Source organism: Typopeltis vanoorti, chromosome 9 (assembly GCF_054136105.1).
Source record: "Typopeltis vanoorti isolate ZY-2024b chromosome 9, IOZ_Tvanoo_1.0, whole genome shotgun sequence".
NCBI lineage: Eukaryota > Metazoa > Arthropoda > Arachnida > Uropygi > Thelyphonidae > Typopeltis > Typopeltis vanoorti.
The window spans coordinates 44,492,773-44,505,338 of record NC_143557.1 but is presented as its reverse complement, the minus strand read 5'-3'; the positions used below and the strand labels follow the sequence as shown (position 1 = coordinate 44,505,338).

The 12,566-nt window shown below is 34.2% G+C and overlaps 1 protein-coding gene across 2 annotated transcripts in view; it reads right to left on the bottom strand.

The window, feature by feature from the left end:
• LOC150103011 (poly(A)-specific ribonuclease PARN-like) overlaps positions 1-12,566 on the bottom strand; it is a 322,707-nt gene that overhangs the window by 207,513 nt on the left and 102,628 nt on the right. For both annotated transcript variants that reach the window (XM_090397872.1, XM_090397871.1), the window contains exon 9: positions 3,658-3,792. In XM_090397872.1, the coding sequence (XP_090253998.1) occupies positions 3,658-3,792 (135 nt within the window). The remainder of the gene's footprint in view (positions 1-3,657; positions 3,793-12,566) is intronic.

The window sequence follows — 12,566 nt, the reverse complement described above, 5'->3', positions numbered from 1 at the left end:
TATCTTTAGAAGATGAAAGCCATGATGATAGTTTGTTGATCGAATTAGATGTAGTCACTTGATTGTACTTCTTAAGTATTCTAGAAATTGGTTCCGAGATGCCAGATGTATGGGATATTGATGACTCTACCTACTGTTTTTTTGTTTTTTTTGAACTAGGAATACAGAAATCAAAAAGATGCTGCGGGGGAAGCCATTGAATTTCACATATCATTAAATGTTTATAAGTTTTTGCTGTAGTTGTTGTGACATAGAGCAAATGATGTGATCACTTTCTAATAAGTTTTGATAATTCCAATCTTTTGAAAGGGATGGTGAGCTGATTGCTGTTGAATATACCATCCAGTGAAGGTAGGCTTTCAATAAATGGAAGTAATTAGTTAACCTGACAATGGTCAGAGGAGTAGGATGTTTGAGAAGGATAATTCAATAGACAAAAGACTGGAGTCCCAACTAGGTGGGACACCAGAGGCACAGGCTGTAATATGGTATTTCTGAAATTTAATGTTTCCAGTATTGTAGTAAATTTAATGCATCCATATTTATTCTGATTAAGTTGCTTTCTGAGATTTGGTGGGATTGTAATCTTATGGAATATAAGTAGACTGTCTCTGAGAATAATAATAAGAATTACTGATATTGCCAAAAAATTTGGAATCACACATAGCATTGCATCCAGGCTCTGGGTGGCGTTTAAAACCAATGGAATGTGTTCCAGACATTTGCTAAGAGGTTGCTCTCACTCTACCATGGAGCATAAAGACAGATTTTTGGTTATATCAGCAAAACGTAATCGACATACTACAGAAGTCAGCTCCATTCCAGCACAGGTATGTGGATATCTCAAGAAACTGTGGCAAGATATCTGCAACAAGTAGGCCTATATGCCCAAAGACATATAGTCTGCATCCCTTTATCCACAGCTCATTGCAGAGCATGTTTTCAGTGGTGTCATATCCATAGAAATTGGACAAGACACCAATGGACTAAGTACTCTTTACAGAAGTGTCATTTTAGTCTTTTCTCCAATTCTAGATGGCGCTTTTATTTTATTTATTATTTTTTTTTTAATGTTCAGCTCTTGGTTCAGGTCAAAAGCTGCTTACCATTGCAAGAACGTTCTTGGAAGGGATGGATATGATGGTACTGCAAGTACCATCATATCCATCATATGTGGGGAGGCATTATGGTTAATGTCATGCTGAGCTACAAGAGCTGGAAAAGACTGGTGAACGATATTTCAATGAAGTTCTTCGTCATGTTTAATTGTTTCGTGCTGCTGTAGGCAAGCAAAGATTTCATTTTTATGGATGACAATTCCACACCATATCATACATGAGCAGTGGAGATACTTATGGAGACTGAGGATATTAATCGAATCGAGTGGCCAGCATGCTCCCCAGATATCAATCCCCAAAGAACATGTTTGGGACACAATACGGAGACACATTTAGTATGGCAGCAATAAATTTATGTCCACATTTGGCTGTAGACATGAAATTTTTTTTTCACACACAGTTACAAATGCAGTTCGTCCTTAGCTTTTGGACACCAGAGTAATATAGGTGGGAGACAAATATCATGCCGAGTGTGAGACTGCCGCCATGCTTATTGGAAGTCTAAGGTGCCTTATAAAATTTCCATTTCTGGTCTCTGGGGCAGGGTTTCCAGACTATGTATTTTATATATATTTTTGTATTTTCCTAAAATACAAAAATATATATAAAATTAAAATACAAAAATTCCTTAGCCTACCCACAGTACATAAACGTACTATAGGTTTGTAAATAATCTTTCATGGGCAGGAGCAACAAAAAAAAATAAATAAATAATAATAATAATATAATGTCTCCTCAGTTATATGCTTGGCATTGTGTTGCATATAACATCACTGTTTCGAATCAGTCCATCATTTGCTTTCAACTTTGTATTAAATTACCATTTGCCACTGATGACAGCCTGTAACTTTCAGGCTGAAATATATGATTTTTGAATAAATATTATTCACTTATTTCCTTGAACCATATGGCATAAGTATCTCTAAAAGAACAATTATATCTTTTTTTTTTTTAGCCTAAATTGGATAGAGCAGCAGCTGTCCTATACAATAGCCTTGCTTTTCTAGGGTGATATGGAATCATATCTTTAAATAAATGATGGATAATACACATCACTGCTAAAATAACCCGCTGAAATTATCACTTTTAAGCTGCATTCTGAATACTGAAAACTCTTGCTATGCATCAGATAATAAAAGTAAAGTTAACTTTGTTTTATTAAATAGTTTTACTTCAACTAATTGGCCGGCCTGGTTGACCGAGTGGTTAGCGTATCCGCTCTCCAGCCAAAAGGCTGTGGGTTCGAATCCCGCCATGGGCATGGATGTTTGTGATTGTCTGTGAAAATACTAGTGGTGGTGGTCGGCGGAAGATGCCATTGGTATAGATGATGAAAGTACTTGGTGAATGTGGTGGATACGGAGAGTTGTGGCGTAGGTGCCCTCCCTCGATGAGTCTTTGGACTCCCTGGAGGTGTAATAAAATAATAATAATAATAATAAATAAAGCATCAACCTAAAAACTTTTCTCAAAATATGAATAAAAAAAGGATTATTATATAAATGAGTTTTTATCTTGAACTATGCTACTAAATTACATTATACATTTATTCACTATCATTTTTTTTTTAATTTTTTTACCTCACTAAAAAACACATGTACTAACCACGGTGATAACTTTTAATACGTAAATATTTCATCCCAAGTATCTTGGGACATCATCAGTACAGTAATTCAAACAATACTAGGAATAACATACAGTTAGGGAGCATGATTACAATGGAATCTCAATATACGTGCAGCAACGTGTTTAGACGTAATTAAAAATATAACTGAACAAAAAAAAATAATTAATTTAAAAAAATTAAAAAAAAAAAACATATATAAAGATTATTTTACACAATTTTGCATTACAATTTCCCATACTTTAGGAATAGTAAGAATGTTGTTGCTGCATTTCAACAGCAGATATCATGCTACAATCCAAAGTGCAATCAAACAGAATAATCATGGCCATTTAATTTTCTTTGGATTAAAGTGCAAGGAATGGTCAGAATCTGTTTTCAATGCAGCAAACTTTCAACAGCCAGTCACTGTAAAGCCGGTCTAATGGTAGAGACACACCTACTCTAAATTAGTTTAGGTGACTTTATTTTTTGAAAATAAGTGAGTGACTTCAGAACTGCTACCATTGTAACATCACTTTCAAAATGCTGCTGTGGTTGAAAGTTTAATGAACATACATTCAGGAAATGAATAATTCTGTCTTATGGATTTTTATGTTAATACAGTCTGCTACAGACTGCATTAACATAAAAATCAGGTTACAATAGCGAGGCTTAAAACTGCTCTAGGATTTGAGTTAGATCATTTAGTAGTTTACAATAGTTCAGTAATTTACTGTAGCATGGATAAACTGTATTATAGACAAAGTAAAATGACAGCAATTTATTCCAAGAATAAAAAAAAAAAAATCATTAACACGACAAACTGATGCTAATCATTAATCAACTTGCTTCTAATCCTGAGTTCAACACATTTATGCTATTACTCTACATAATAAATACTGATATAAGAAATACATCAACATTTTAACTTACCTCAGGTAAAGGGGTAGAAAATACACTTAAGGCATGAAGTAAATCTAAAATCATGTTATGACCAACTACATATTTATTCGACTGGGATATCAATTCCAAAATTTTTCTAAATCCAACTGCTTCTTCAAGCTCAGCCTAATAGAAATATATAATAACATTTCTCAGCTTAAAAAGAATGAAATATCAATATCAAAAGCAGAAAATATTATTTCGATTGTAGTATTACAAAAATATTTCCCAGTTTTCCATGCAAATGTCAATCATTAATCTTAGATTTTGCATTTCTTGTTACTTCAACAAATTACGTTGAACTTACAATACCGTATTTACTCAAATATAACTCACCCTCGAGTATATCTCGCACCCCTGATTTTACTTTACGAAAAAAAGAAATTAAAAAGTTTTGCATATAGTTCGCACACAAAAAAAGTTTAAATTTAAAACTAGATAGTGAATGTTGTTAGAGAGAGCCTCCGTAGCTCAGTCAGTATAGATGAAGGCCTTTGATCAGAAAGACCAGGATTCGATTTTCATCAGTGACTTCAGGAACCTTTATCTGGTCTCTTTCCACTAAAGGTGAGTAAGTTGGTCTAATACAGAGGTAGGTGGTTTTTCCCACCTGGAAACTGGGGTTTTTTGTCCCTCCAAAACAGGGAAACTGGCCCCATGAACACACATGGACTACAGTCATGAATACATCCAGCCATATGCCGGTCCTAAGCCCAGATAAAATGGGGGGAGGAAGAAAGCAATGGTGAACTACCCTGTAAAAATCTCACCAGGAATACTTTGTGGACAATGCCTACAAAAGTCACCTATGTCGGAAATGACTGAAAGGGAAAATCAGTCGTTGTTATAGCAGTTTAAGATATTTTGGAATTCTGTTGAAGAGAACTAGCTTTTTAACTCAACGATCATCAGCTTGCCTTTGTCATTGAATCACATGATCTTTTGTTAATACTGCACCAATTATATGCATAGAGATGGAAGCATATGTACGAGTGAGAGCATTGACTTCTACTCAATCTTGAATTGAGTGGGGATGGATTAAGAGACCATCATTATACCTGTTAACCACGTCGCCATCAATATGGATAAAATACATCACTCCTCTACACTTTGTATCCATCATATATTTCAATGTAATTTCAATGGTATTACAATTTTAATATGCACTTTGCATCGATGGTAACTTCGATGTATATATACGTCCTGGCCGGTTGGGTGGTTAAGCAACTGGATTTTGAGCTTGGGACATGATTTTGCCAGAAATAATTGATTTAATTACAAAGCATTGTCGCTAAAAGATTCAAATATATTGCATGAAAGTGAGCAGTTGATTGTGCAAATAACGTTGATAATTAAAATTTAAATACATTTGATTAAATTAAATTCATTTAAATTCAAAGCAATTATAAATATGATGAATACTGAGGATTTAATTATAAATTGTTCATATAATTTAATTATAAATTATAATCAATTTAGTTTTTTTCCTGAAAAACTTTAGTTTCAGAAAGTCCTCGCATATATCACGCACCATGATTTTTTAACTTTACTTTTTTGGGAAAAAAAAGTGAGAGTTATATTTGAGTAAATATGGTACATGCTAAGGCCTACTCTCATCCAACTAGTAGATCAAAGTACTTTGACCTCCTGCAAAACCATGCCAGTGTTTATTTTTATTCAGATATTTTGATGTATGATTGACTGGTATTAGCATATCAAAACTTAAACTTCACATGGAAAAAAAAATCCCAATCCAACTTACTGACAAAGCATTATGATAAGTTTATAAAAATAGTACTATGGATCACAGCATGGTATTGCCATGGGCATTTTATTCCCTAATGGTTGGACAAGCATTAAATATGACTATGACTGAAGAGGTGCCAGGCCATCAATGACTATGGATGACATGCAGATAGAACTCTGTATAAAACATCAACTACAAATGAATCATGTCTCAAACATCTCAACCACATCTGTTTTCAGAAATTTGAAGAGGAAAGCTGATGCCAAGTGTGCCCCACATAAGCTAACAGAAAACCAGCAAGCCCCTTGCAACAGATTGAAAAACTGCTGCATCGTGAGATTGAAGTGAGATCATTTCTGAACAGTACTGTAGTCACAGACAAACCATACAAAATTATGACTCAGAATTGAGATCAATTCTGAGCATGATACCTCTTACTTCTCCTCACCAAAAAAGCTATCAGTGTCAAAAATTTATGGAGATCTATATACTTTCATATCTGTGAACTCCAGTGCTTTATTTCTAGCACAATTCTCATATCCATAACTTAAAATTGGTTTGAACAAACACTGTCTTGTATATTACTAGTTTAGTGTTTTGGCTAATTTCTATCATATTCCATAAAAATTTATTCAACTGGCTTCATACCATACTAGCACTGATTATTCTATTATCTATTTCAAAATTTAATTTTCAATCTTCTCCAAAACCTGTGCCTAAATAACTGAAATATTTTACTTGCTCTATAGGGTCTCCATTGAGAATAGTTAAGTTTTCAATGCTTCTGCCTATTTTCGTATAAATACAAAATTAATAACAGAAAAACTCACATAAAAAGATTATTTAATAGTATAATTTTCGCCTGCATGTCACAGGCATCTTCAGTACATTTTAAGCTAAAATTAAACAATAACTGACAATTCCAAAAAGCGCCACCTAAGTAGCTAATGTAAGACAGCTACTTAGGTGGCTATCCGGATCTGTTTAAGTTTCAGGTTTCTTTATAAAGCTAATAAGCTAATCTTTCCTAACTTTTTATTGTATATATAATTATTTTATTTTATTTTATTTTATTTATTTATTTAATTTTTTTTTAGTTAGGAAATTTATTGACCTTTTTAATTATCTTACATTAGCTACTTAGGTGATGTTTTTTGGAATTGTCAGTTATTGTTTAATTTTAGCTTAAAATGTACTGAAGATGCCTGTAACACGCAGGCGAAAATTATACTATTAAATAATCTCTTTACGTGAGTCTTTCCATTATTAATTTTGTATTTATGTCTGCTCACAGTATTCCCTTATTAAAACCTATTTTCGTAGTTTTGGTCATTTTATTTCTGTTGTTATTCAATTTAGTTAGAAAATCCTGGAGACTTGCACTGGATTTGTTTGAAGTACATCACCTCTATACAGCAGAGATAAATTTGATATCATATATTCTGCTATGGTAATATACCATCTGACCACATCAGGAAGGCAATTTGCCATTCTGATAGTTGAAGGGTCATATAATTGAAGTACAACTACATGGTGCTGTAACAGAAGTCAGATGATATGAAAGGGATCAATTTGAAGGGCGTTGTTGCCACTTTCTTTCCTAATGCAATCGACATAGATGATGAATAAGAGAGGAGATGGTTTGCACCCTTGCCTTACACTCAATTTTACATCAAACCATCTTCCTGAATTTCAGCCAATATTAACTGCAAGCTTAAATATAGACTATTTATTACTCTGTATAATGTTCTATTTATTCCATATAATTATAATATACTGAAAAGTTTTTTGCACCCTGTTGTATACCTTTTCCAGATCAATGAAATTTAAGAATACATTCATATATCCAAAATTCTCAACTATTTTGTTGTAGAAGGAAAATGTGATCTTGACAACCTGTTCTTTTCCAACTTCTCTTCAGCAATTTTTCTCAGTTTCTTCTGCATGAATATTACCTGGAACACTTAGCAGAGAAATTCCTGTGTAATTCTCATGCTCAGGATTATTTCCACTTTTGACAGATAGGAACAATGAGAGCTCTACTTCAATCACTAGAAATTTGACCTTCTGACCATGGCATTTGAATTATGATGTGGTAAAGTCACTGCAAAACTTTTATACCTCCATATTTAAGAATGGGATTGCTTAATGGTCAAAGCCAAATAACTAGGAGAAGACCTCCATATCATCTTTCAGGAATGTAGAGAACTGACTGGGATTCTGATCGAATGTCCAATCCTCACCTTCACGTGGTGCACCCTGTTAGTTGGTATCTACTGGGCAACTAACGAAAGAGGATGGGTTGGAAATTTGGGACTTAGCTGATCAAATTGTACTCTCTATTGGCTTAAAACACAAATGCGTATGATGATACAACATGAGATTTCATTCTGGCTGGGGCATTAACAGGTTAAATGAGACCCCACTGTTTACATCAGGGAACTATGGCAAACAGTGAAAAGTCAGCTACTGTAACAAGATCCAACTCAATATCTAGAAGAAAAAAGAAGAATAATAATCCCAACATCAGAAACCTGAAGATAGGAACTATCAATATAAGGAGTATTAATGGAAAGGAAATCAAACTTACAGAAGAATTGGAAAAGTAAGTGCAGAAATAGTTAACATTACTGAGACAAAGGAGACTTTACTAAATAATAAGTATAGGATGTTATTTTCAGGGAATAATGATCAAGGAAAGGAAGGAGTAGCGATAGCTTTCAACACCAAACATGAAGATACAAAGGTGGTCTGAAAATTTCTCTGCCTAACAATGAAAAAACAAATTTATAATTTCAAAATTATTTTTATTTTTCAACATAATCTCTCTTAAGACTAATACATTTATTCCAGCGATGTTCCAGCACCATTATCCAGTCCCTATTGTGGTTCTCAGTAAGATCTGCAAAATACCTCTCTACAACAGCTGCAATCACCTCTTGATTTGAAGAAAAAACGCTGACAAGCAAGGAAGAGTTTTAGTTTAGGGAAGAGATAGAAGTCAGAGGGAGCCAAATCTGGGAACGGGATGGATGTTCCAATAATTCATAGTGCAGATCCCTTAATTTTCCCATTGCCAAAATAACTTGTTGGGCAGGTGCATTGTCCTGATGAAAAATGATTTTTTTTCTTCTGCAAACCAAGTCTTGCCTCACGAATTTTTCCATCTAGTCTGGTTAAAAGAATAACATTCCCCGGTTATTGTTTTACCCTTTTCAAGATAATTAATAAACAAAATGCCTTTAGTATCCCAAAACAGAGATGCCAAGACCTTTCCTGTTGATGGAACCGACTTTGTCTTATTTGGTACTGAAAAACCGGCTTCCGTCCACTGTTTTCAGTACTGTTTGGATTCTAGTGTGTAATGGTGAATCCAAGTCTCATCCATAGTAATAAATTGACGCACAAAATCAGTTTTATTCTTGTTAAAACGCTCCGAGCACTGTTCAGAGATTTTAATGCGAGTGTGTGTTGTGAGCAAGCATGGCACCCATCTTGCACAAAGCTTTTTCATTTGCAATTCTTCATACAAAATATATCCTACACATTCTTTTGAAATGCCTATAGTCACAGCAATTTCATACACTTTGACTCGCCATTCATCCAATACCATATCATGCATTGAGCAATGATTTCTAGTGTTGTTACACTTTTTTGGACATCCTTCACATGGATCATTCATCTTCAAGGCTGGTATCGCGACATTTAAACTCAGCAGCACATTTCTTAATTGTCGAAAATGAAGGAGAAGAATGCCCATAAACTTTTATGAACTTCGAATGAATTTCTTTTGCATTAAACCTTCTTTTACAAAGAATTTTATGACCAACTTGAAAAGGAATAAAATAAATTTTATCCATTTCAAGGGATAATTACTTGGCCAACTAGGCCAGTGCTATGTATTGTAAAGGTTCTTTACTTGTAACCAGATCTGGGGGGGGGGGGGGGGGGTAAGGAAAACAATGTGTTTGTTTTAAGATATTTAGAAACAATAATGAAGGAAAATGCTATATTTGTTTGGTATATTTGAATCACTTAAAGTTGTAAATATGCAAACAATCATTTTGCTTCAGATAGCTGTATAAAACAAACTACTTGATAGAATAACTTGCAATTTCATATGGATGCTTATGATAGATGTACCAACTTAGAAAAAAAAAAAAAAAATCTTCCCAATAGTGTTGCCATCTATGGTCGAGGCTGAGAACTTTTCAGACTATCCTCGTAAATGTCTTGATTGGAAGGCAGTTTCAAGTACAGTTATGTGGGCAAACTTAAAAATGGCGACATGGATAACGAAACTTATTTGTGCATATGGTTCCACAGAAAGTTCTTCCAAGGAAGAAGTGGGGGAATTTTTTTGAGTCATTATAACAGGCAGCTGACATAGAATGAAAAAAGTGGCCCTTGTTAGAGATCTGAACAGCAGAGTAGGAAATGAATCCCACCAGCCATATAGAAACATTTTGGGAAAATTTGGAGATATGGGCAAAGCTAATAATAATGGTAAGTATTTACTCGACTTCTGCTCAGGACATGGACTAGTCATTACTAACACCATATTTCAACATGAAGATGTGCAGAAGTTCACATAGAAAGAAGACACAAGAAATAGGAAAAGCCTCATTGACTACATCATTGTTGATAGTATGGAGGTACAAAAGTTTTACAATGGCTACACTACATAATTCAGAGGGCCTGGTCAGAAGGTCAAATTCCCAATGATTTGGGCAGAGCCTGCTGGTTCAGGATACAAGACTGTACAGAGGATTTGAAATTGGAAATGACCATTACTTATTAATAAGCAGAATAAAAATGGATATCACGTTGAAAAGAACAGTATGTAAGAAACTTTTAAAAAGAATTAAAGTTGAGCAGCTTTTACAAGTAAATTGTAGACCTGACTATACAAACATTATTGAAGAAAAAATGAAACAAATTGAAAACAAGAACCAAATCTTCAGTTTGCCATCACAGTGGCAAACACTGAAGAAGACATTGATTCAGCTAGAGAGGTATGTGATGAAGATGTCTGCAAGGATAAAAAAATAAAAACACCATAGTGGACACAAGAAGTTAAAAAAGCAGTTCTGGAAAAGAAGAAAGCATAGCAAAAGTTCTTCGCAAATAAGTCGGCAGATGTCCTAAAAGAAAACAGAGAAAAATGTAAGAGAGCTAAACTGCGTGTAAAAGTAGCTAACCAAAAGTCATGAGAAGATGGTAAAAACAGAAAATAAATATCAGAAAGGTGGCAAAATGTTCTGGAGGCTACTGAAGAAACTTAGAAATGGAGGAAAGATTACTGTAAAAAGAATCAAAGATGATAAAGGAGAGATGAAGATAAGGATATCCTAGATGGCTGGAGTCATTACTTTGAAAGACTGTTAACCAAACCAAGCAGTGATAGAACCATACTAAAAATTTTCAAGAGGAATGTAAAGAGGAGTAAATATCAATACTTGAGGTAGAGAAAGCCATCAAAATCTTGAAATGTGGAAGTACAGCTGGAGTAGATAATATTTGACTAGAAATGTTTAAATATGGAGATACAAAGGTTTTGCAGTGGCTGCAATGCATAAAAAGGATAAACATGAATGTGAAAATAGAAAAAAAGAGTTTCTCTACTAAATGTTCCAGGTGAGATTAACGCAAGCATACTTGAAAAGAAGCTGAGAAATTGTGGAAGAGAGACTTGGAGAAGAAAAAGCTGGGTTCAGGCCAAATAGAAGTTGTCAAGATCAGATTTTCACTTTATGACAAATAGTTGAGAAAGCATGGGAGTATGACAAGGATCTGTACTTAAGTTTTGTAGATCTGGAAAAGGCATGCGATAAGGTGCCCAGAGAAAAGCTTTTCAAAACACTACAATTATATGGAGTGAATGGAACATTATACAGAACAATACATAATCTATATTTAAGTTGTTAGTCAGCAGTTAGAATTGAGGAAATAGAGGAAGATGATTTGATGTAAAATCAGGGATAAGACAAGGATGTACATTATCTCCACTCTTTTTCATCATCTATATGGATCACATTATGAAAGAAAGTGGCATCAAGCCTGACATTAGAATTGGACATGTAAAACTTAGTTCTTTGCTTTATGCTATGATGCTGTACTGCTAAACACATCTAGTGGAAGTCTCCAGGATTCACTAACTAAATTGAATAACAGCTGTAACAAATTTGGCATGAAAATCAGCAATAAAATGACCAAAACTATGGAAATAGGCAGAAACACAGAAAACTTCAGCTTCATTCTGAATGGAGATCCTATAGAACAAGTAAAATATTTCAAATATTTAGACACAGTTTTTAGTGAAGACAGCAGGTTAAATCTGAAAATAGACAACCGAATAAGCAAAGCTGGTATGGTGAGCAGCCAGCTGAATAAATTTATATGGAATAAAAGAGAAATTAGCCGAAACAGCAAACCAGTAGTATACAAAACAGTCTTCAAACCAGTTTTAAGTTGTGGATCTGAGAGTTGGATTAGAAAAAAAGCACTTGGTCAGAGACCAGACACCTCAAATATGAGGGTTTTGAGAAAAATTAGAGTGAATTGATAGCATCAATGGCAGAATCATATTAAAAATGAAGATCTTAGAAAAGAATTTGACATTATTAGAATTCAAGAATGTGTCAGCAGAGCTAATATAAGTTCTTGGTGGTATGGCCACTTAAACAGAATTGGTGAAGAAAGGTTAGCAAAACAGGAGTTTCATGCCAAGATGGCAGGAAAGAGACCCCAGAGTAAGACTAACGTTTATGTGGATTGATTCGGTCAGAAATGCCTTAGAAGCACGAAATGTTAGGTATGATAATATTGGAGTGCTCACAAGTAATAGATTGATGTGGAGGAAAATTGTTGATAGGATATTAATAATAACAAACTTAAGCATGTAGTACTGTCATAGTAACCTTAACTCACCTTGGGGATACGTACCAGGAAATCGATGATGAAATTTCTCCACTCTTACTTAAGAGAATCTTTTGTGGGACCATAGGCACAAATAAATTTCATTGTCTATTTCCCCAATTTGAAGTTGGCCTGCGAGTTTCAAGTCTGCATAAACAGACTTGAAACTGCCTTCCAATTAAGAAGTTTATCTTCATGTTTGGGTTGAATGCCATTGCTACTCCATTCATTTTGA